This window comes from Diorhabda sublineata, chromosome 7, assembly GCF_026230105.1.
Source record: "Diorhabda sublineata isolate icDioSubl1.1 chromosome 7, icDioSubl1.1, whole genome shotgun sequence".
Taxonomy (NCBI): Eukaryota; Metazoa; Arthropoda; class Insecta; order Coleoptera; family Chrysomelidae; genus Diorhabda; species Diorhabda sublineata.
Window position 1 is genome coordinate 29803896 of NC_079480.1, and position 27148 is coordinate 29831043.

The following is a 27148-nucleotide window of genomic DNA, read 5'->3' on the forward strand; positions in this document are numbered from 1 at the left end:
CTATACGCATACCAAAGAGGCAATTCTACAGAGACTTCACTGGTACAATTGACAAATGGAATTCAGAATGCTTTGACGAACAAAGAAAACGTAGTATGTGCCTACTTAGACATAGAAGGTGCCTCTTACAACACTCCACACGAGCCTGTCAAAAGAACATTAGACGCAAGAGAGGAGTATATAAAACAATCCCCAGATGGATGATACAACTACTATCTACTAGAGTAAAGGATACGCTAACAGCATAGTCATCCATGCAAGAAAATACAGTCTGTGATATAGTTCAAAGAGGACTGAACTATACAAAAAGGTGATGTTGATTGGTGGGACTAAATGTCAACCCAAATAATAGCCATCTAATTTACTTCACTAGGAAGAGGAAATTCAACCACAAGCCCATAAACCTAGATGGACAGATCATTGAGTGGAAAACAGAAGGGAAATATCTAGGACTCACTTTAGATAGTAAATCTTCTGGAACAAAAGAGATAACCACTAAAGCTACAAAAGCCCTGATGGTTTGCAGAAACTTCGTAGGGAAGAATTGGGGTTGTAACTCTAAGATCCTACTATGGATTTACACGGCAATTGTGAGACCAATTATCACATATGGGACAGTTGTTTGGGGCACTAGAACTAGTTTGAATACCACGAGTAACAATATCTCGAAGGTACAACGACTAGCCTGCATATGTGCAACCGGAGCCATGGAATCATGACCAACAGCTGTACTAGAAGTGATTCTAAATCTCCCACCCCTCCACTTAGTATTGGAAAGCGTGGCAGAAAGATTTCAGGCTTGTGCACTTTTGGTAAACAATATATTTCAGGGAGTAAGGCATTGTGAATTTTCAATTTTTTTGCATATTTTGGCGAAATAGAAAGTTGTTCTTCCCAAGATCGAATTAGGTCATTATTTTGTTTTTGATAAGAATTTTTTTCTTCAATCTTCTGATTTTATAATAACAGTTTTATTAAATTTATCTGCTTTCAAAATTTTCAGATTTTTGTTTTGATTGATGAATTCTTTGGCCCTAGTTATATTCTGAGGTTTGACATTATTAGTGATAATAGTACAAGTATCAGATCTTATTTTGAATTTCTTCAATTACTTGATTGGTGTTGCATTTAATATTACATAAAATATTTGTCACAGGTAATTTTTTATCACTAGAAATATTTTGTGCAAAATTGGGGACTAAAGATAAAAATTCTTTCACTTCATCTGGTATGACAGTATCAGTTAAATTTTCGATTTGATTTCATTTGTATTTTCAGCAGTAGGCTGTTGTTTTAATATCAGGTTATCAATTTCCTCAATACTTTTCTCTGTACATCTATTCAATTAAAATTATTAAAATAACTAATTTTAAAACAGAAGAGACCTAAAATCAAGGACATTTAGGAGCATTATGAACTATAAATATATCCCGAAGCACTATTTGTATTTGATTCCGACGTTTTGAAAATCTATTATACTTACTACGTTGAGGTTGGCCCCCATCGAAGGGTCATCAGTAGCAGGGTGTTCGACTTGAGTAGCAGTTTTAGACAATTGGATTTCATTAGAAATTATTTCGTCCGTTCCTTTGAATCGTGGTGTGTTTCCATTTATTTCTTTTATTTGGTTGTTTTCTTTGTTATAACTGGCGCTGCTTCTATTACTAACTGGCGATGGAAATGGAGATGTGCAACCATTTTCTTTGGTATCGTTATCTGTGATTTTCTATAACAGAAAAATATCATGGAAGAAAAGTTTCACGAGTTTGTGATAATTTATTAATTCAATTATACAATTGATTTAAAACTACAAAAAATATATGAGATTGAATATCAGCGTATACAGAGTTGTTATCAGTTATCAGAAACTATGGAAAATTTGTGCTGAGGTTCACTTTTGCTCGAGGTAACATTCAGAGTTTATTCAAAACAAAAATTAATTAAAAAGATACCTACTCTATATAAGCTCCACTCGGCAACAAAAGTTTTATTATTCGTAGTTTCACGATAATACTTAATTGTTTCTAAGCTCTATTTTAACTAAGAGTATTGCTAAATTTCCTCATAATTTGACTTCTTTAAACCGTTTAATAAACTCCCAGAAATAATATAGCAAAATCAAATAATTTTCAAGTAGTCTTCTCTAGGATGTTGTAGTTCTGGCTAGTTGAGAGGGAATGGTAAAATTGTTTGTGAATTGGGAGCATTCACAAAATATTTTTTTTAAATCACCGTCATGTAACTGTTAATGGAGTTGGATATGTTACGGATGCGTTTTGTTTTTTAGGGGTTCTCTGAACGGTGCCTTAACAGATGCTTTTGTAAAATATTTCTCACGCTTGGATGCGGTTCTTCAATATGTAACGATATTTATATCGTTTTCGTCAGTTAGATTTGTTTCTGCCACGTATTTTCTCAGTATGTCACTCTACTAATGCGATTGAAACGATTCATTAGTTTTTCAAATGCTCTTATATTTGAAGCCATGCGGTTTGGTCTTTAAAATTTTTTGTTATATTCACCTATCGAAGAAAACTATAAAATGCAAGCGATAATTATTGCCACGTTTGAAAAATAGAATATACAGGGAGCGTCATGAAGAACTTTACATACTTTTAATATTTATAGAGCCTCTCAGGGCTCAACTCCTCTTCGTGATTAATTTATAGTGTGATTTGTAAATTTTCCCATGATGCAGTTGTAGGTTTCGTGAAATATATTTATAAATGCAATTAGTAATTTTCAAACTCTATATATAACCAATGAGGACGATATATGCGTCAAAGTTGTCGCATTTCTATTCAATTTTTAGTCAACGATAAAATCTTGTCTTACGTGTAACAACCACAATGACGTAACACATAATGAGGTATTCATTTGAGCCCGTGATTCCCAAAGTGATCCAGGTAGTCCATCAGGGGTCCACGGAAGAATTGGCGGAGGTCCATGAAAATTTATTTTATTTTCATAGTGAAGATAATTCTCACTCTGTCTCTTCTTGTTTTCCCCACTATTGTTCTCAGTGTTTTTATCTCGGCCACCCTCAGCATTTGCTTCGTCTTGTTGGTGTCCTCGTGGACTTCCATGCCGTACGTCATGATGGGTCTGATACAAGTCTTGTAGATTCTAATTTTGCTATCTTTGCGCATGTACGGGTTGGACCAGACTATATCTCGTAGGCATAGTCTGTACTTGCGACGATAATTCTTGTGCTGATCTCAATCACATTTTTGCGGATGCAGCAATCACATTCATAAAACAAACAATTTGTTGCAGTTACTTGTTAAACAAAACTACTCCCTACCTCTAAACCTCACACACCTTTTAGGCATAGATAACCGACAAACTTTAGATCTATTAGTAAATTTTATCAAGGATATTAAAATTAATATTTAAGTAGTATCATCGAAAAATTCTGTGGCTGATGGACTTGCTTCCAAGCCATTTTCTTTCACATACACAAACACTTGATTTGTGAAAATTAACAAAAATTGATAATCAACAATTCTTCTTATAATGCCGAGTTCGTTATCGGATGTTGGCGATCACGTTGGCTATGATAATTTCGTTCACTGCAGCTCGGAAGAGTGAACTAGTTGTCTGACGGAACCATTGTCGTAAATTTCACACCAGGATGTTCTTCTTCTTCCAGGACTCCGTTTTCCCTCTATTTTTCCCTGGATGAAAATACTATACGTGTCAGGATTGCATATTACATGTGCGAGGTGAGATAATTTTCTGGTCTTAACATATCTTACTCTTTCTCCTTTCTCATTTGCACCCATAACGTCGTCATTATCCAGTTTATCCTGCCAGCTGATTCGGAGCATACGCCTATATGTCCACATTTCGAAAGTTTCCAGCTTTTTAAGAGTTGCTTCCGTTAGTGTCCATTTTTCCACACCATACAAAAGAATAGAAAACACGTAACATCTTAATACCTTGACGCGTAGCTGTAAACTTAGATCGAGACTACACAAGATATTTTTTAGTCTAATGAATGCTACTCTAGCTTTCTCAATCAACAATGAGAGTTATATTAAATTCTTTATCAGCTAAGTTCAGATAGAAAAGATCTATTCATCGAACAATTTAATATCATATTAAAAATGGAATCCTGAAGATAAGGGTAGTGCCGTCAAAACAATAATACGAGGGTTGCTATTTTAGTTTTGAGATATGTCAATACTGATGTACATGTGTTAAATTTGACATTGCCATCAAGTTTGAAATTTTTAATGGTGAACCTACACTGAATGTGTTGTTGTAAGAGTGCTATTTGTATTGTTTACAGTTGCTTGAAACATTCATCTTGGTCAAAAAATGCAATTAAATCGGTAATATTTTCTTACGATGATTTTCTATAATTTTCTACGTGGATTATACCAATAGCAGTTTTCCGATCAACTCGCTTGGAGCTACCGTTATTCGCTGGTTTTCCGAATTCAATCATGGTCCCATTTCGCCTCAAGATAAATGTCGTGAAGCTCGTTCAAAATCGGCTGCTGTGCCTGAAAACATCGTTGTTGTACGTAAACTCATAATGCAAGATTGTTATGTGACATACCGTGAGATAGAGACAAACTTGGGCATTTGTTGTATTTGCACATTCGATATTGCATGAACCTTTGGTTGTCAAATATATTTGTTCGCATAACTTGACATATGAAACCAAAACTAAACAACAATCGACTTTATGAGTCTATCAGGACGAGCCAAATCCAACAAAAGTTGTTCGCGTACTTCGAAGCAAATGGTTGCATGTTTTATCGGAATCACTGGACATGTCGCCAGCGTCAACGTAGACGCTCAATTCTGAATGGTACACCAGCATTTATTTGCCAGAAGTGTCAAAAAAATCAGCAAATAAAATCGCAGATTCTCCACCACGAATATGGGAACAGTTGAAACAAAAACGTCTTTTGATGGGTCATTCGCTGTACAGTCCTTGTTTGGCATACTATGATTTCGCCTTATTCCTGTAGATCAAAGAGTAACAAGGTCACTGTATTGATACATCTGAACAAGCGATTCATACGTTCATATCACATGTGTTACCTCAATCGGAATTGGAAAAATGCTTCAAAAATTATTGGTTCAAATGTATGCAGAAGTGTATTGATCACAATATTTTGAAAAACAATAAAGCATATCTAATTATAAATATTTGTTTATCTCAAATCTTTAGTAGCAGCCCTCGTAGTCTATATTAACAGTTAGTTGATGGGAGCTGACATTTAAAAAAGTTAATTCTGCGGCTTAGTTGATATTACTGCTTTCTATATTTATTAGAAGTTTAATCGTTATTTATTATGACGAACTCACTACGACAAACAAATTGGATAAGGGGGAAAATGTATCACTGTAGATTGTGCCTGGAATTTGGCAGTAAAACGGTGATAACAGTTGGCCTTCCAAGACAAATTTGACCCATAATAGTTGCTAATACAAATGATATGTACTGAATTTTCATCATATATTATGGTCTTCCATAGACTTAATAACTGTTTCTCAATATTTGCAGATTTCGATGTAAGTACCTAAGACTAACAAAAAATGGTGTGGAATCAATTCAGTTAAGATAATGTTTACTTGGTCATATAGTGAAGATAAATACGACATCCGTATCCAGGGATAAGCCGTCGCAACAACAGATTAGGAGGCAATTGTGTGGAAAGTCACACTGAAAGCGATAAACCAATATTCGTTTTTAACAAGTGTATTGGAGTGAGTCGTATACGATATAAGAATGAATTGAAATTTAGGGTAAATTTATAGGAAAACTTTTTAAACCAGTGAACACACCATTTTTCAAATATTTGCGTGTCATGTTCAAAAATTAAGTGGAATATATTGATATGCTTTGGAAATAAGACAATAATAATGATTAATTATGATAATTACTATGAAAGTAGACACTTGATTTATTCGCAAAATGATACTTAAATGTTTTTCTCATTCGTCTTGACCGTTAAGAATATTGATATTGAACTAATTTTGAGACATTGGTTATTGTAAAATACTTTTCCATACTAGTTGCTTGCTTACTTGTAGTCTTGGATTATCTTATATATTAAAAAAATTGATGATTTCCATTCCGAGTCCGTTCAGGCGTTCTACCCAACCGAATTGCTTAATTTTTTTCTTCAATAAAAGGTATTGATGCACAGATCCGCCATTAATCATCAGATTTCATCTAATTTTCACCATTCTCAAGTTATACTCAAATGCGATTCCCCCTGTACATTACTTATGGGAGTTTTTCACATCCATAAGTTCTATCCTCAATATCTCAGGTTCTATTCAAGATAGAGACTTCGTTTTGGTTTAAGAACACTCGCTGAAACATCTTCTTTCTTTTGAATTTTTGAACATTTAAATCGATTGAGTTGGAGAGGAGCTAGGCGCGGACATTCAATGTGGAGTTATGGATTTTTGTAGGTTTTTTGGCAATTTTTCTACATTTAAAGATCTATATCTCAATTTCTAATATAGCTACAGAGTTCGTTCTTTTCTATTATAATGATTTCTAATACTTATTTAATGGATTCGATGCGAGCGAAGCCGCGGGTAAAAGCTAGTTGTTAATTAGAAAATGGACGTGCGTGAGTAGTTTAGATCTACCATTGATGAGTATGGAGTCAAAAAAGCGAATGTTTTTGAGCCTTTCCTATAGACCACTCAAGCTAAAATATATTCTGTTGAGATATCTGTTCAGATATACTGGTTGTTAGAAGACTACACATAAAATTGTAGTAGACAAAAAATTCCCTCACAAATTGAAAAACTTTGGGAAACTTTAGAAAACTAGAAAAAAGTACAAACTGCGATTGCTTTTCATATGAGTCAAATAACAATTTGATTTGATTCTTTTCTGTTAAAATAATATCAGAAAGCGTATTATAAGAAAGGAACAAAATTGTTTGTTGACGGGAGAAATATATTATTTGGTCGGAATGAATTAAGACAATGCCGCCTCTAAATTTTAGCAAATCAAGAACATAAGAGTTCAGGTCCAGTATTCATGAAAGGTTTGTCTTTAGTCTTGAGTTTCTTATGTGAAACTTCTGTAAGGTGATAGTGATCTCCTAATAATTCAATCTAAATTAAAAACCCGAGAAATTATCAAGAAGAAATAAATTCAACGGTTCTTTGAGAATAGTTTGCGACCATTGTAACTCTTTTGTTTTCTGTTAGCATCAATTCACTCTCACATAATCACCATCTCCAGAAATTACAAACAAGTGCTTGTGAAAACGTAACATCGAAAATTGGTTCCTTGAAATAACTCTCCTTCTTCTCTTCTGCTCATTCGGTTCAGAAGCAGAATTATAAATCTTGACAAAGCAATAAAAAGTAGTATCCTGCCCATATAATGACTTTAAGAAGGAACATCCGCGTTAATTTAATCTACCAGACCATCATTTCGATATAAATCCTACTGAACATGTTAGGACAAATATAAAAGGAATATTACCAATGCTAACTAGGACCTTTGAACAAATGTTCGAAAGATCCTTTAAGATACTGTTGTCACTGGAACGGAAATGGCTGAAGTACACAATAAATCTCCAAGAAAAAAAAAGAATTAAAACTTTGAGGTATTTTTCTCTCACAGTACTTTTGAGAAGCCGAGGCCTTTGACAGCCTTCAACATTGAGACGAGAGAAACAAATCATACCGGATATGCGACGAAAATCGTGTATACAACCAACAATATTTAAGTATCATAATCAATATAAAAGCTGCTTTTCGGTTTATTATGGTATGAACACTTTCTCCATATCATTATTATTTCAATTCCATCAAATTGATGTCGACCAAAAAATATAATATTTATATCGTTCGATCATTTAGTCGAATTTATAACAAATTTGAGGAACTGCGCAATATTCTAGAACCTCCAGTTGTGTATTGGATTTCTTCAAGTACAATGGAGAGTATATTTCTTCTGATGTTGGCAGCACTTTCTATTATTTCGTTTTCCGAACAATTCTTTTCAATTGCCAAATTAGTTCATCTCAGATTAACTCGATTTATTTCGGGCTGAGCTATTTTAACCCTTATCGTTATTCTTTAGCTGTAACCAGATAAAATTAGCTTTATTCTTTTATTCGATATAAAATTTAATTTCTCATGTAAGGAAAGCTCAATGCAATTTCATTTGAGGTATTATTTATGTTATAAAGTCTTCACAGTTGATTCTTCGTTTTGTTACGTTTCTTCTTATTTTTGTACTCGTTTTTGACTTTATTGAATAATTGATGCAGTTGATTGTATCGCACGTTTTGTACTGAACGGATGCTTTTTGATTATAATAACTAATAATAAGAGTAGTAGAGTAATACACTGTTTACACCACCACTACACCAACACTCACGATTACACTATCTGACGCGCTGCTAATAATAAGGATTGATAGCGATACTAATTCTGAAAAATATTGTTCAAAACCAATACTACTAATAATATAAGTTGAGGGACGAACTTCAGCTGATGTTTCGGTTATTACTTATGTTGGATTCCTTTATTTTTCTGTTTGTTAGCATATCTGCCTATATTGTATTATAGGACATATGGGTGTGACAAGCTCACTCATCACACGCAAATTACCTACTCTGTGAATACGCAAATTCACATAAAAAAACAGAGAAAAGTATATAAAATATGACGTTTAAAAATCAACATAAAAGGTTCCATTCCAGGTAACAGGAAAAGAATGACAACGTTTAAACCAAATCAACTACGTCTGAATCTGAATATCACGTTCCACTTGAAAATTACAACTTGTGCGATATTGTCGTTTGTCAACCACCATCAACACCATATTCTATTCACGAGTTCAATTGATCTCAACAATTTTTTTTCGTACCCGCGGTTCTACATTTTGTCAATGCTGTTTGCGAATTCAAAAATTCAAAAATGGAGCGACCTTAGATTTTGTTCCTAAATTTGCATTGCAAATGACACTACGTTTGTGAAAGCACAAAACTTTTAAATGAGGCTTCAAGTGAATCGAATTAATAAAAGCGAGATGTTTGATAGAGGGTTTACCTCGGTTTGCGTTTTGAAATGAGCGGATCTCTAAATTGATTGAAGCCTGTACTTCATACTATTTTTATCAATATTATATTGTTACCTACTTAATTGTACATTCATTGGCGAAATCGATGTAGTCAATTTGTCTACACTGGAAGTAGAATGGACTCTATTGGTTCACTTTGTTAGAATTATAATTCATGTGGAGAAATCTGTAATGGATTTATCTGGACTTCAATGAGTCGACTTGTAGGAAATCTGGTAAGATTAGAATACCTTGCTTCAGCGCTTCCTTTCAAGAATGTGAACGAAACCAGTTGTGAAGCTAATTCACTTCTATTCTCCTGGCCTTCCTACTTAGTTCTCATGAACTCATATTTGCTTATAACTTATACAGTGAAAATCAATGGCTAAACATATTCAAATAGAAAACGGAGAATTCAAGGCTGATATTTTCTGATATGCGTAAATTCCAATATAGTTGTTTCTTGATAATTATTCATATTGTAAATCAATTTATACAAGTACTGTTGGAATGTTGGAGGGAGAAGAAGACGATGATTTGTTGTTATATTATTATTATAAAAGAAAACTGATAACGCTTACAAAAGGAGTGAAAAGAATAATATTCTAGGACTCGAGTCAACCAATAAGACGACACCCCACCCCACGTCCCACACACTTACTTCATAAGCAAGTGCTGAGTTCTACATTGGGGATATCTATAAAAAAGGTGAGACCACTCGGATTAGATCTTTTTTTTTACTGTACTAAGTAAGAAAAAGGTGACTGAGTGGATGAGAACAATGTAAAATCACCGGAGTTTATCCCCAACAAGAAAATAAAATCTTCTAAAATCACTCATTGACCTAGGAGGAGAAGAAAATTACTCGCAGAACCGTGACGTGAAATACGATAAGGACCCTTCGGATTGACAGAAGGTGGTGCAATGTCCTGTTTAGCACCCATCCAATAAATAAATACTGCACGGAACATACAAATGCAGGCCAAGGAAGATCGTTAGCACTTTTGATAAAATATTATTTTTTGTTTCATGATAATATAGTTAGTAAGAGCTTCTGGTTAATTAAAACACCGTTTGAATATGTCATGAATTTACTTTGAAACACAATCAAAAAAAAATTGGAACTACATCAATCCAATCATTCTAGTTTTGTTTTGTGAGTTTGTGTTCGAATAAGAGCTTGTTACTCTTGAACGGTTTGTGAGTTTTCTAAGAGATATCAGGCATCATTTTTAACATTCCTCTTCGTGTTCATAGGTCTCTTGCTAACTGACTCATATACAAAGACTAACAACAAGTAGGAGTTTCGTTTTCTCGTATTAGTCTTCCGTCTTAATCTCTTGTCTGTTTCAGCACAAACCGCCACCTTTAGACTACAAATTATATGTAACAAGAGATTTGATGAGATTTAGAAGGAGTAACTAAATGAAATTATATGTAAAGGATTTAAGAAATTATTCAAAATGAAAAATTCTACGACGAATACAAAAATATGATGCAACATTCAAGTACTAGAAATAGAAATGTACAAAACTAAATGGACGGAAAACAGACCAAAGAGAAAGAATTGAAAATAATATCTGGAAAAAATCCCCACAAAGTAACTGAAAATCAAGAATAGAAGAGAAAATATGGTGAACTATCTCTTACTACAAAGTTTAAGGCCGCTTGACATGATGCAACGAGAAAGTAATTGCATGCAAAATAAAAATATTGCAATGACGTAAATAGCATGTCACTTGACATTATGCAAGTTTCTTGTCATTGCATCATGGTTGCCACTAATCAAAATTCCATAAGTAAAAATAAACAATTTCTTAGCATCAAATTTTATTAAATATTTCATGACCAGTTTAAAAATGAAAATATTGAATCTAGGTAAAGTGAAGAAGAAAACGTGGATCACTGGCAATAATTATAAATGCTACTGCCTTGTTTTTGGAGTTCGACTGACAGAAAAGAGCACCCAGGTAATGGTGGCACACACCCTGGAATTAGATGTAGAAAACATTATTGGCGACAAATTAGAAACTCATTTTTAGATAGATGATATATAAAAAATTAAACAATTATCGATAAAATTTTGGTTTTAATACACTTTCATGACACTTAATGTCCAATTTTTATATAACCATAAATTTTAAGTAAGTAAACAGTATGAAATTTCAAAGAAAAACTGATCTATTCTCAAAATTACATATAATATGAAAAATAATAGTCAATTATGCTCAAGAATCTTAAAAAAAACTGAACTTTTCTTTATCTGTACTACTTGAAACGACTTCTAATGGAAGTATCCGTTCCTCTCTGAATCAGTACGCATTCAATCGTTATTTTATTCTTTACTTACCCACGGTATAAGGGATTGTATGATAAAAGTAACCGGATTTGAGGCATTCCGTATTGCTTGAACGGCCTTTTCATGGGTCGCTTCTCTCAAATCGATTCCGCTAACTTCTAGTATTCTATCACCAACCTGTAAATATATCAAAGCAATGAGAAGGGTAGCATACGGATGACAGTATGTTGTATCTGTTATTTAAAAGTGGTAGTAGCTTTGAAATGTACTGTATCACACTGTACCGCAAGTTATATCTTCAAATGAAACATCCTATATTTAATTCGTAGTTCACTTCTTCGTTTCAAAAATGTAAGTTTATAATAATATAATTATTCGAGGTATTCGTAAAGTGGTAACAATTATTAAGGGTATTTTCCTTCCTAGTATGTGATTTCGAATGGTGTTGCGGGTTAAGGACTCAAAATAAAACTGTCTAAGATTTTTTTAAAATGCCAACTTTTCAATCTTTTATTTGATCGTTATTAAGGCTAAAAATATATGGTACACTATAACGCAAACGTTGAAGAACATGAACAAGTAATAAAAATTGTGAAATTAGAAGTGAAACAATAATCAGATTGTGTGAAAATATAAAAAAATTTATAAATGTATATATAAATGAATAGGACACACTGTATATGAGACAAAAATTTAAACAAACTATAAAAAACATAAAAAGATAAGAACTTTTTGTTTTTATTATGTTCTCGACAATCATATGCGTTCTGGTATATTCTGGTTTAGTCATGTAACTCTTACTGCCGTCTAAACAATTTATTTTCCAAATCATTGTAGAATGCTGGAGTTGGTGTTTTATCTTTGATATATGTGAATAAGTTTATGGGTAAAATTCCAGCTCACACTTATTTAACGAGTGCATTTTGACACAGTTTCCAAGTTTCTCCGACAATCCTTCAATGTAAGGAAATTTATTTTGCTTCTAATTTCTCAATTTTTAATACTTGTTCATCTTCAACAAAGTTTGAGTTATAATGTACCATATATTTTCAGCCTCAATAAAGATCAAATAAAAGATTGAAACGTTGACATTTTAAAAAACTCTTAGACAGTTTTATTTAATGTTCTGTATAATTAAACAGCAATGACTTATTGTAGTTTTTTTCTACTTAACACAAAATTTATGAAAATGATTATTTTGTTAATTTTAATACAAAAACGTCGATGTTTAAAACTAATTTTCATATACATATTTTCTTTACTTAATCTTTAATGTTATTTCTATACAAATAGATTGTTAATATGCCCAAACCTATTTGTAAGATTTTTTTATTTTTATTTTGTCTGTTACTATTGCCATTGTAAAATTTATTACTTGATTCTCTGTGATCCTTTTTTAATGCCATTTATAAAATATTTCCGTCTCAGAATATCTGTATTTTATCGTCTAATCACTTCATTTCGCTGTATAGTACGTTTGCACTTATCCGTCACACTAGACTCTTATCACTTTAAATTTAAATTTAAAGTGATAAATTTAAATTTAAATTTCCCGACTTGTTCTTCTCTCAAAACACAAAAATTCATACCCACTCTTCCTGTTAGCACGAATCACCAGAGTTTATTCATGAGTACTCCACCCCCATCTATATTTGCATTTGCAAGTACATAACAAGTACCTTTCTCGCAGACCTCAACTCTTTGGTAGATCCTACCGTTCTGGAACTATTATCTCGCATACCGCGACTAGTTAATATAAACTACAGTTTCACAGTATTTATTCAAAATCAAGTAGATATAAAAAGTACCTTTCTCGCATATCGTGCCTCATTAGCAAAATATATTGTTCTAGATTCAACATTTTGCAATTCCACATAAAATAGAGTTCAAAAGTAAGTGTCTATCATTCAAATAAATCATCATCATCACAGTGTCATTCTACACTCAAGTAGCCGACAACCAGAGTACCTTATACGCACACCATGACCCATGGATAGAACATACCGTTTACATACACCGCAAACACTTCTCGATAATAGGACATACCGTTCAACATCTTGCTAACGTCCAAATTCATGAACATTTATTTATTTTCATAAATGGCAATATAACAATAAAATGAACTAATAACTAGTTTATAGATATATAATTTATTGACTTAATTCAAATCTCCTAAATTCTGTTGATGTTAAAGACAAAGAGTAAGTCATAATGTAAATATAGTGACCAATTGTTTTGTTTCGTAATTTTTTCTGTTATCAATTTTTTGTGATAATTTCCTCATTTTATCAATTTTTCAATGAACTCAAAGTTTCATTTCTGTGTTTTTGATATTTAATTTCATTATAACTAGTGACGAACGAAATATGAAAAAATCAGTAATTTTTTTTTAAATTTCAATGGGTTCGAAAATGATGTCGGGTTTAAAATTTTTAATGATGGTGTAAGCCGGCAATTTGGCAAGTTACTACATGTCTCAGCTCTTATTTCTTTTTGCAATACGCCGAAAATGCTTCGACTATTATAAATATCTGTTTTTTTGTCTCATAACGCAACCCTCGAATCAAAAAACATGTTGAACTGATTATAACGATAATGACATTCTATATGGTTTATAGGAGGAGGAGAATGTATCTATAACTTCATCATGCCGTCTGGAAAGTGGGAACTACATTTTACATGTTTGCTGATTTTTACCTGAAAATATTGAAAAGCTGTAAAAGAATGAGCTCAAGTAATTTTGGAATATTGTATTTTACGCTGATATTATCAGATAATATTTGCACAGTTCTTGAAGGACTTCATTTAAATAATTAGACATGTAGAAATTTTTACAGAAGTTCATCACCTCGTATAATAAAATCATTCATATTCATGTTACTCGAAAAGTTTATATAAAAACATAAATTTACTTCTGTTTACTCAAAATAATATAATTAAAAATTAATATAGCATCAATTCTGAGAACAATTTAATAGATTTCTCATCAATATCAGGATTCAATGAATCCAAAATTTCAAACATAAAATCAACAGCTGCGAAGTTTTATCAACAAATAATATAGAAGTTGTTTTGATTTTGGAAAAAGAAACTTCTACTTCTATATTGACGATTTCATGAATATCTCACCAAGTTTTGTTTATTGAAATCTAACAGATACTTTACACATAAGTAAATAGAAATAAATAATTGCTACATTCACAAAACACTACTGACTATTTAGGTTTTTGATTTTATAGTGAACTTTGGGACTTTTGATTGGTGTGAAATGAATATAATTCACTTCCTCATATTTATAATCAATTACTGTTTCGTTAAGTGAATTACTGGTACATTATCAGGGTGCTATGGATCTACTATTGCTCGGAAAAATTTTTTGAAATCTTTATCTACGCGTCACCAAACAAAGTTGAACAATTATTTGGTTGAGATATCCAAATATTCGAAATAATAAACAACTTGGCAAACCAAAACAAAATGGGGCAGAACTTTTTTTGAGAAAAATACTATTGTTGGGATAATTCATTCATATTTCTGATGCAACAAGACACGAAACTTGACAAATATCAGCCCAACAACAACTGATCACAATAATGTAAAATTTAAATTTTCAATTTAGCATATTGAGTAGGAGACAAAACAACAAATTCGATCAGTGCTAAAATTCTGACAAGGAAACATGGGAATATAATAAAGAGATACATTCAACAGAGTTTAAGGAAATTTTGATAAATATTTTGAACAAATAGATAAAACTTTTTACGTGGTTGTCAATGTCGATGCACATTATTATAATAGCGTCTTTAAAAAATTTGTGTTTGAAGAAAAGATCAGATGCTGAATTGGCTTCAGGAGAGGAATTTTCATTTCCATTTCTCTTTCTTCCCAAAATAAGTAATGTTGGTGGAATATTTTCCAAAAGACTATCAAGATTGTAATCATATGGAGGCTGAATCGAACTAAAAACATCGAACCACTGAGGTTACTGGTAGAACATTTAGCGAGTTAAATTTAATTCAACTTCTGAACATGGTTTTAAAAGAGAGCGTCACAAAGTTAAATAGAGTTGTCAAACTAGACGATGTTCGAAAAGACACAAATTCGGTCAATTATTTCCTCTCGAGTACAATATGTCAGCGGACTTTGTTTTTCCTACAAAATATTAGGTGATCTATAATCTGACAAATTTTCAAATAGGAGGAAATGACTAAAAAAACTATTTTTCTTCATGCGTGGAAGCTGCCCACCTCACCGACGAAATCGGAGCTGAAGATTGCGAGTATTCACAATATAAATTCCTAAGTTACAAATTTTTTATTGAGAGGAACTTTGTCATAAAAATCTGTCATTGGCTCCCGGAGTTGAGCTATCGATTTCCATAAACTGGAAAATTGCGTTAAAAAGATATGGGACACGGGTAAACTCGTTTGATATTGATATGTTCTACTTTTTATTGAATACAATGCTGAAAAATAAAAATATTATATTGTTTTCATCAATTCAATGTCTCATATTGATTATGAATGTAAGTTATCGATAAGAATAATTAACGTTCTCTGCAATAGAAACATTTTAATAATTTCTACACATCAAGTGATTGATTTAATCAAATATTTCGATTTTCCATGCTTTTTATTGAGTCAGTGTATATAGTTAAATAGTAATGAGTCAGAAATAATTTTTGTACACTTCACGTTAGTTCCAAAACTAGAGTAAAAGATTATATTTTACTATAAAGAGTGATTAGTATTATTATCCATTTCATAAAAACAGCTACACGAGCTCAAATGATTTTCGAATGTCCCAATAATTATTGAGATTCCTCTAGTTTATACTTGAGAATAAGTAGTTTCACGTTTGCTAATTGAAGTCGCTTGTTCAACCACATTGCATTAGTGAATCGAAGCATGTTATCTATGACCAAAGTATCATGAAAATATATAAAGTAAATTCTACAGAGGATGCGGCTAATTGGATTAGTTTTCAAGTAATTTACTTCTAATTCCGTTTCAATGAAATGTTCTATCCTCTAAATGTGGAACAATATCAAATCAATGAAACAATAGAGAGCTTTTGAACCAAACAATGAACAAAAAAGAAATTGAAACATTTTTGAATTTTGAAGACAAAAAAATATATTAGTAGCAATGTTATAAACAATAGAAAAACAGGCTTGTAGATTGATTCAATATAAATGAATTTTTTGAAAAGAAATACAAGGTGTTTTGGAAAAATATGACTAGGATAAGTAGAAAACTCTAGTTAAAAATTGAACACTCTGTTTACACCACCACTACACCAACAATCACAATTACTACATTGTCTGACGCGCGTTCCGATAACCGATAAGTTATCGTCTTCAAAGACTGAAGGTAAACTTAGTTTGAACATCACAAACAGTTTCAAACATTCCAGCTTAGTTAAAAATTTTAGTCTCGCCAACCGTATTCAAGATAAAGGGCGTTGAAGTAAGAATATTTATACAAATTTTTGACTATTCTTCGGAAACTACTGGCAACATTGTGATGAAACTTTATACGAATATATTTCGGAACCAGATTAATTTCTTTTCATATCCGACTCTCACAGAAGGCGCTAGTTACAAATTTCGTACCAAGTAGTACTGAACATAACTTCCTCTGATTTTTTTCGATTTAAATACCCATAAAGCATCTCGCAGGAAACCATATTCACTATGAATGTAAAAAATTATTAGTCTCTTTCTTTCTTGCACAATTAAATTTTCCCTAAAAAACCAGGCACATATAAAATCAAACATAAAATGTGCTGTTAATTGAACTTTCTTGATTTGTAATGAATATTGGAATTATCTTAGTTAACTCAATAATAGATAATAGTACAAAATTATTTTTAGAAAGACGCCTTCATTTAAATGATATTTTAGAGTACACACAATGTGGCTTTAGAAATGGAAGACACTCATATAACTTGATCTTTAGAAAAAGACAAATAAGTGAGAAATTAATAAAGATACGAGAATTCATGTATGTTTTATAGTTTTGGAGATAGCCTTTGGTCAAATAAGAAGAGAAGATATAGTGCTATAAGTAGAAGCCAAGTACATTTAAGAATGCTTGCCTTGATAATTATATGGAAGAGTCCACCCAAACCTCATCCTTTGTATGTCCAGCGTTTATCCATGTTTCATCCAGAAGCTGAATTTTTCTATTTTCTAACTCATTTTGAAAGAAAAAATTAAGCACAATTCTTCTGATGGAGCTACGGTCGAAATCATCAATTGAAACGTTAATTTTTTTTTGATGGATACTTTTTTGAGTCGGCCACTGAATGATTAGCTTTGCACTCACGAAGGATTCGTTAGATATTTGAAGATATGTGCCTTTTTAGAAATAACTTCATCACCAACCTTGGTATCATTTTCTTGCAATTCATTTTTGTAAATAGAATGAATAGCGTTAGAATGAAGCTTTTTATCTCTCTTCTTGGGCGAAGTATAGCTAATGTCAACAACTTCATCAGCTGTATCCGTTTCAGACATATAAAATATAAACAATTGCACTGCAGTACGATAATACGATGCTGTCTCTGTACTACACCTGATCTAGCGGCTTCTGTAGCGATTCAGTGCGCACCATTCCCACTCGGCTTTTTATTTGTGGTGTTTTATGGTGCCACTGATTTTTGACTTATGTGTATTCTCATCATACCAGTGATCTATATTATGGAAGTTAGCATATAAGTGATTTATTCCGTGAAAAGAATACATTTCAAAAAATAAGGATTGAGACCTGTCCTTTCAATATTTCAAAGAAGTCACTCTGGTTTGGTCAGAGCTGCTGCTTTACAAGTATCTTCCTAGTACCTGCAGAAAACGTATTTTTTTGTCTTGACATATTCCTTACGCTAACTGTTGGATCTTGCTCAACTGAATTTGGAATAATATTTTTTTATTGGTTTTTGTTTTTCTTGGACAACCATAATTTTTTTACACCTACATTCACAGTTTCCCGACAACGTCGTTCTGTGGATCTAAATATATTTTTACTTGGTAAATTTCTTCTAAGAAACATTTCTGCATAACACATAACCGCTACAATAGAGTTTCCTAAACAATCGACTGATGTTAATCAAGTGTATTCAACATTTGAGTACACTTTGATTAACAATTTCTGATTTTAGAAATAATAAGGACATCATAATTATAATAAAAGACAGTTACATAGAGAACTCTAGATATTCCGATTAATGGATTTTTGTGAAGCGTTGTTAGAAAGGAAAATACAATTGGTTAACATGTATCTGTTTTATCGATAAAATAATTAATAATAATTATTATTAATGATAATAACTTTATCATTACTTTAAACTTATATCGGTAATTACTTTCATAGTTATTAAATCAATATGTTGTAAAAACTGTACACACCATGGAGGTTTTTTATATCTTTCAATTTGTTCCTTATGTAAGTAATACGATGTTCGACGGTATGCAGTTCAATTAGAAATGTTTTATTGTGTTTCAATATCTCCTGTAAATATTTTCAATAAATGATTAGAGTTTATGATATTTTTTTAGAATGTCCCTTTATGACGAATGGTTTCCTTAACATGTAAAATGACCTTAAAATCTACTTATCTCCCTAAATATTATCGAGTTAAAGAAAGAGTATTTTTTTCTTGAAACATCGATTGAAAAATTCATTTTCGCTATCTTTACATTGTTCAGGTTGTTGGTGTTAAAGTTACGGATTGTTAACCATTGGGCATGAGCCGCCTCTGGCCTTCAGATAGGGGTGTAGAATTACTGATTCCGTCAAATACACTACATGGACATACGTATTCATCCATTGAAAATTCTTATGCATGTTCGATTGTATAATTTAGAAAATATACTTAAATATAAGTTCTGACTTCGCAGCTTTGAATGCCTATAACTCAGAAACGAGGGGTCGTATGAATGAATTTTACTTATGTCACAGCATTATTTTCACGTCATCTACTCACTCCCGAATTATTTGTATCAAGCCCCGGAACACCCCGTATATTAATATTCACCAAGGAATTACTATTTTCCCAGCATTATTGCTCATGGAGCAAAAAATCGAGTATTATTCCCATTCCCATTAAAAAAATTAGGCGTTCTACCAGTCATTGTAAAGGGTTCAAAGTAGGTATCACATTTTCATATGTTGAAGAATTTCAATCCGTAATTAAATTTTGTTTGGATTAATTTTCTATGAATATGTAAAGTAACTACTAATTAGTTCATAACATTCGACTTCTCTAGATTATGATGGTACACCCATTTCCAGCCGCACCTTATTTTTTTTTTTTTCAATTTATTCCCATTATCCAATAAATTTGGATCAATATTTATTGTTTGAAATCATTTACCTTAAACATTCCAGTTTTACCAGCGGGACTGTTGGGTACAACACTTTTCACGAAAATTCCCAAAAGCGTATCTGGCGATTGTTTGGATACCTGCAAATCAACCTGCAAAAAAATATCCTCTTTGGTCAACTATGTGAAAATAAAAAAACATTGCTGAACTATTACCTTTCCGCCGACAATATTGATGCCTAGACTTTTGTTTGGCTCTCTAAATAAGTGCACCGTGTGAGTAGATCCCCAGTGTTTTTGCAACATTTCCTCGACTTGGCATCCCCTTACATCAATTTCTATCGGTTGTATTACTGTCATTTCACTGAAACAAACAAATATTTGAGAACTAGGTAGATTTCCAACAACCTACAGCAGCATATTCGATTTTATGGTGACTGCTATATTACTGATACGATTGCTAGAGGATAAGAACTGAGTTGGAATTTCTGGAACCGTTGGCGATATTCTTACTGAATACATTATTTACACCACCATTAGACCAATACTCACCGTCTCTGAAGACAATAACTTGATTATTGGAACGCGCGTCAGACAGTGTAATCGTGAGTGTTGATGTAGTGGTGGTGTAAACAGTGTATTCAGATAAGAGCTGATGATAAAACGAATATGAAATGGTTGAAAGACGGTTTATTTAGCAGAAAAGTACTAATCGTTGTGATTTTGTATACTATAAAACGAGAAATTGAGACGCTTATAGTGTTGACAAGGAGACTATGACTTTATCTCTGGATGAAAAGGTCGCAGTTGACGAAATTGTAAGGTACTGATTGAAACTAGATCAGTCCTAATGCTGATGTCAAGCTAGAAATATATTAGAGGCATCAGAAGTTATCATTAGATTTGAACTGGATAACACTAGTTTTCAAAATTTTTTGTCTGTTTCCACTAATTTTGTGGTTGATATTCACCTATGACTTGTTTTACGCTCAAAATGTATTGAACAGTTCGAGTTTATTTTTTTTTTAATTTTTATCATTAAAGCGTATATTATAATAGTTAACAGGCGTATTTTACTGTGTTGAGGTTAGTAGAAGTTTCTGCGTCCCGAGTAGCTTAAAGAGACGTTCAAATCCAAATAATTTTTGCTATACAGTATGATGATAAATAAACTTAATATAAGAGAAATATTTTCAATCTATTTCGATCAATTTTAAGACTACCAGATTTTTTGTTCTACGAGTAATAATACTAGGAAAATACTAATTGTTTGGTCAATATTAATATACAGGGTGCACCAGGACTTGACGCAAAAAATTCGGATTTGAGTAGATGACGGGAAAAGAGCTTTGACATGAAAAAAAAATCTCATATGAGCTATAGATAATAAACTATTATCTGAAGGGTAGGGGCGGCTCAAGCTTAACGATTAACAATCCGTAACTTATACATGGACAACAACATAATGGTACTTTTTTTTGACTGAAAATTATAGTTTAGGGGATATGTGGATTTTTAGATTGTTGTATATGCCAAGGACACCGTTCTCCATAAATCCCTGTAAAAATTACGGATTGTTAACCATTGGGCAACAGCCTCCCTGGCATTCACATAGTAGTGTAGAATTATTTATTCCGTCAAACACATTACATGGACGAATCTATTGAAAATTCATAGTGTTAGAATGCACTCGTAAATCGAACTAAAGTCAAAAATAAACTAACTGTAAGAAGAAATATAACACTTTCATAATTATATATTTTTAACATTAATGTAAAACTTCACATCTTAATTATTAATTCTTCCAGTTTTTATCACAGACCCAATTTTATAGATAGAAGCGTGATAGTAAGAGGAAAAAAAGGTGATACATTAAAATAACGATGAAATCAACTTAGAACTTTGTTCTAATAAAAAAAATTAATTTTTCATTGGTCCCCACATCTCAAATATATAACACTAATCAATTAAATTATTGGTAGTTTTATTAGAATTTACAAAATAGAGCTATAAATTTGACTTAAATTATTTAGATCTTTTTTATCATTTATAGTTTTTTCGTTCTTATGAATGTGAACCATTTCTTCCTTTTTCGTGTATTTGATTCCGTTTCAAGAATTTTTGAATCTTTATAATTAAATTCATGTTTTTTTTGATATTTCATGGTTCGTTAATGCAGTTCTATTTTTTTTATCGTATTGATGAGCTCTTAGTCTATTTTCTAAAAACCGAGTTGTTTACCCTATGTAGACAGCGCACAATTAGTACAAGGCACTTGATATATAATATTATCCGGAAAAAATGATAAATAACATATTCAAGAAAAGGATAATTAGATTCTACAATTTAAAAACAAAACAGAAACGAAACATCAAAACAAAATAAAAATTCAATAAATATGATATGATTAATTGTGAATTGGCTATAATTTATTTGTCGAAAACTGACATTTAATCATTGCTCTGGGTACTGTAGAAGTTGAATTCCGTATACACATAAAAAACGAGCATATAACAAATATATTACAGAAGAGGAACAATAAAAAACTGTCCTGTTTACTAAAGTATACGTACACGTCTTGATTATCACAACAGGTGTTCGAAATGAACTCCAGAGACATGCATGCTTGAAAGCGATAATTGACAGAGCTACTAACATTCATTTTGCCTTATCATGTCATCCCTTGATGTTGGAGGTATTATGTACTCTTCACTTTTAATGTGACCCGTAAATCTTCCGACCATCTTCCAGGAAATAGTTCATTCGGTTCACCATTAAATAATTGATTAGCGTGAGCAGGCGCACCATCATACAAAACCCACATCCTTTGACGTGTACAAAGTGGGACATCTTTCAATAACAATTAAACTCATTAAGTTTAATCTTAATACATCTCAGCATTTGAATATTCCTCAAAGCAATATAACTCTACTACTTATTCATCAATAATACATTCAACGACTATATAGTTTGTCTGTGTGTTACTATATGATATAGATTATTTGATGAATCATAGTGAAACCATTTTTATCAAACGTTGCTTCATCTCCAAATAGAACATAGTCGAATAGATCTCTTTGTTGTTTAACCGAAAGTCAACCTACAAAATTGTTGTTAGTAAATGTGGTGAGGGTCAGTTGACAAATAAATAATAGCCCTATCACAATTGATTGTTTTATACATTTATAGCTTTTTCGTTCTTAAAAATATGAACCATTTCTAAAAATTCCCCCTTTTGTATATTAGATTCCGTTTCAAGAGTTTTTGAATTTTTATAATTGAATTTATGCTTTTTTGACATTTCGTGGTTCGATAATGCAGTTCTATTTTTTAATCGTATTGATGACCTCTTAATCTATTTTCTAAATACTGAGATGTTTGCCCTATATAAACTGTGTCACAATTAGTACAAGGCACTTGATATATATTATTTCTTCTTTTATTTTTTGGTGTTTTAGATTTTAATTTAGAAGTCATCTTTGCCGTTCCTTCATGTCTTAAGCAGAAAACTTCCTCCACCGGTTTCTCTCATCCGTCTATCGTAAACCCACTCATACCAATCGTTTAATTTAAGTTGAACTGTTTTTTTAATATACACAATATCAAAGTGATTGCAAAACCTTAAATGTAGTTGCGCCCTATCAGAATATGTAATTAATACGGGCCACAATATGAGACCAATATTTTGGATATAGAAAGTAAATACAACAAAAGAGTGATTTTAGAATCCTATATAAAAAGTAACCTGCCGAACATGAACACAAGATTCGACAGACAAAATATCAGTTAAAGTTACAATTATTTATTAGTTGTTAATTCCATTTTCAGCTAAAATGTACAAATAATATTAAATACAGATACACACATTTTTTTATCTCACAATCTTCTTATTTTCATCATATATCATTTGAATTTAATATAAGAAAAATTATTGGCACTTCAACCCAACCATAATATTAAACAATATAATATCCCTTATAAAAGGAATAACTATAAAAAAGGGGAGTCATCTTTTGGGTAATGGGGAGAGAGCAAAGGTGGTAAATTGCATCTTTTCCACAGAATCCAAAATTTCCCACAAAGAAGGGATTGAAGTGACTGGCAATCACTCACTGACTTTACTACACCCAAAAAATTTTTTAAAATTAAAAATATCATCGTTCGATCTGAAAGCGACAGTTGGTACTAGTAACGTTGACAAGATTGTTTTTTAACAACAAAAAATAAATTTAAAGATCATTCAAAAACAACCAGTCCGATAAGAAAAATAACTTGAAATGAAATAAGAGAAATGGAGAACACATAATAGTTTCACAAAATAAATCGGAAACAAAATTAACAAGTAACAACTAAACATTAATTTTTGTAGCCTCGATAAAGAAATTGAACAATTTCGAAATATTGGCATAGTAAAAAAGAGTTTAACTTACATAAATCAAACCCAACATTGGCTGTTTTCCCAGGAAAATAGGTGTTGTATTGTACATGGTATTGAACTTGTTACGATTTCGTGTAAAACACCTTATATTATTATAATGGGGAAGTCAAGCTGTTTCCAAATATGCAATAAAGTAACTTTTATATGACACAGTAATAATTTTAAAATGTTACGACCGATGATGGCTACGATCCCTCAATATTTCGAATTGATATTTCAAGGGACAAAGTACTAGAGCACTGAACTAATCTCAATAATCAATCCCTGTATATTGGTATAAGTATATCAGCTTCTTTATAACATATCAGAATATTTTAAAAAGCAGGGTGCTATTAAAAAATTAGCATCTTAACATCTTCAGAAAATATTTAAATTTGTGTGACCTGAAGGGTATAAGTTGGAATTTCTGGAACCGTTGGCGATATTCACAGTATAACTGTTGGTGTTGGTGTAGTGTAGTATATTGAGTATGAAGAGTACAAACTACAATCGTACTAATAAATATTTGTTAGTTATTAGAAGATATGTTGTGACTTCATGGCGATAAGGAAAAAGAGATAAGCACTCAACAGCTCCAGTGGTAAACTGTCTTAGGCAGGGCTTTGACATACATATTCAGTACTACGGTCCTGGAAATCACAAATTAACAAACACTAGCTATCCTCTGGAGAAAGATAACACTATCTCATAAAAAATCATCACATTTGTATATTTTATTTAATTACGAAACAAACGTAGTAGATAATTATTGACCGGTGTATAGAGTAAAATAATTAGGACATTTCTTAAGACGCAGAGATTAGTCATTGGAAGTTATGAAATAGAAAGTTCAAATACAATTATATTTTCGTTGCCATATCTCCTGAACAGTTAGAAAAATAATATATTAGTGACGAAACTAATTATTCTCAATAAATCTAATATAGAACAAACAATAACTCACTTAATATGTGGCTAGTTCATTTCCTTTTGAAAGTATTCCATTGTAAGCGAATTTACAATCACAAATGTTCAAAGACGTCCACGCACAATACCCGATCTCGACAAGTTAACTACTAAAGTGGACTGACAATATGGACGTTTAATCCTATTAGGCATAAGTAAGGTATCACTGAAACAAGTTTTTCCCTTTTCGTTATTAATATTTTTTGTGCTTCATTTCGTAAGCTACTTATATAAGACAAGGCCGCATTTCAATAAACAATAAGATACAGAGTATGAACTAACGAAGGTACTTTCTCTATATATGAGTTACGGTGGATTTCAGCAAATTATTTTGACTTCCGGCTATATCGGAAGTGGAAATAATTAGTAAAGAGCCACGCTGAAAAAGAAATTTGAAAATGAATTTGTCCAGGTTGATAGAATAGTGTGAGAGATAGCTCTTATATCAATCGATTCTCCCGCAGTGCAGGGTGGGTATAGTATTTTATTTGAGCTGGCTAATTATGTCGTTGCAAGATTATATGTGAGTTCGTGTGGTTTTGGATTCATCGCGGAGAGTTAAGTTATGAAAATCTGTTTCTATATATACTACAACAGGGACGTCCAGTTTCAAGGCGATGTTACTCAGTCCATTCATTAGAATATATTAATCAATTCTATAAAGTTGTAGCGTTTTGAACTGCACCATGAGCAAATTATATAATGTTCGGTCTCTCCTATGGGAATTAAACCACCACTTCCCGTAAATTTTATGGAAACTCCAAGAAAACAGTTAAACAAATTTTATGTAAGTAATGTGCATAACAATTCAATATTCAGTCTAAAAAATAATAGATTACCGCAAGTTTGGTATCAAGCCAAGTTCCATATAACCATCGATCCTTATTAACTTAATCTAAAGAAGGTTCATCATTTAGGTAGTTACAAAGGAATAATACTGAAGCATTGTGTTGAGGATGGGATATGTCCCATCCATTTATGATACAATAGTATTCAACAGGAGCTACCAAAAAGTGCATGATTTTATTATGCTTAATATTTTAATCCGTTAAATGTATAATAACGATCCGATCATGAAGGAAGTTCAAATTATTTATCTCTAGAATTTCTAGAGACTGAAAATATTTTGACAGGTAAATAAGTATGTTTATAAACTACTTGCAGGTCTTTACAGAATTTTTCATGAATCCCTTATTCATAATAAAAATATGATTCATTATGCCTTGAATCATTCTCTGAATCTCGAATTCCTTTAAATTCCTGATCTGGTTATGTTTTTGATCAAGTTCGAAGTCAAGAAATATTGATCCCTTTCCAATAAATTCCACCAAAGTTTAATTGATCACTATATCTAATCTATTCTGAGAGATAAGAAACACCTAACAAATTTAAACCTTTCTGTAAAAATCTGAAAAAAAAAACAATCCATTTTGCTGATGCTGCACTTATCATAAAAATAATTTTTCATCACGTATATCAAAACTAATTTTTAGCGAACCGTAAATATCTCATCCTATCCCATTTATCTAAGACCAACTTCAATTATGGTGGGAAAAGGAGAATTAATTCCATTTTTTATTTCAATTTTTGATGCATAACTGATATCACGCAATTTCTAAATTTATCGATTTGAACCCGGCTTATCCAATATTACAATTATGAAATTTCACTACTAGAAACATATTCATGGCAATTCTCAATCCAACTTAATCTCTTGAGTATAAACGTCAGAATATTCTATCGTACATATATTTTAGGATAAGCCCTTCAATACACCTTACTATATAGTAGTAATAATCCCTTCCGCAATCATCTTGGAAGTTGAACTTCGTTAAGTATATTCGGGGAACCCTTTTACAGTTTCAATTATATTTTACATTCTTCCAATTAAACTTCTCACGTTTGCATATTATCAAAATTGTTTTTTAAGAGAGTATTCTAAGCTCAATAGGCATTTGAAATTAATGGGTTAAGCAGTGATCTAGACTATGCTGATCAGATACAGTCAACGTAAAATTTCACAAACGCTCAGCTCATAGTATTAAGCAAAGGAAAGGAAAACCATTGATAAATAGCA

General features: G+C 31.8%; 1 protein-coding gene across 1 annotated transcript in view; it reads right to left on the reverse strand.

Annotated features, from left to right (window-relative positions):
* The window catches only part of LOC130447078 (uncharacterized), a 450284-nt gene that overhangs the window by 248198 nt on the left and 174938 nt on the right, over window positions 1–27148 (reverse strand). The window contains exons 17-20 of the mRNA XM_056783735.1: window positions 19905–20052; window positions 19740–19841; window positions 11415–11540; window positions 1484–1726 (exon numbers count right to left, since the gene is read on the reverse strand). Coding sequence (XP_056639713.1) covers window positions 1484–1726; window positions 11415–11540; window positions 19740–19841; window positions 19905–20052 — 619 coding nt within the window. The remainder of the gene's footprint in view (window positions 1–1483; window positions 1727–11414; window positions 11541–19739; window positions 19842–19904; window positions 20053–27148) is intronic.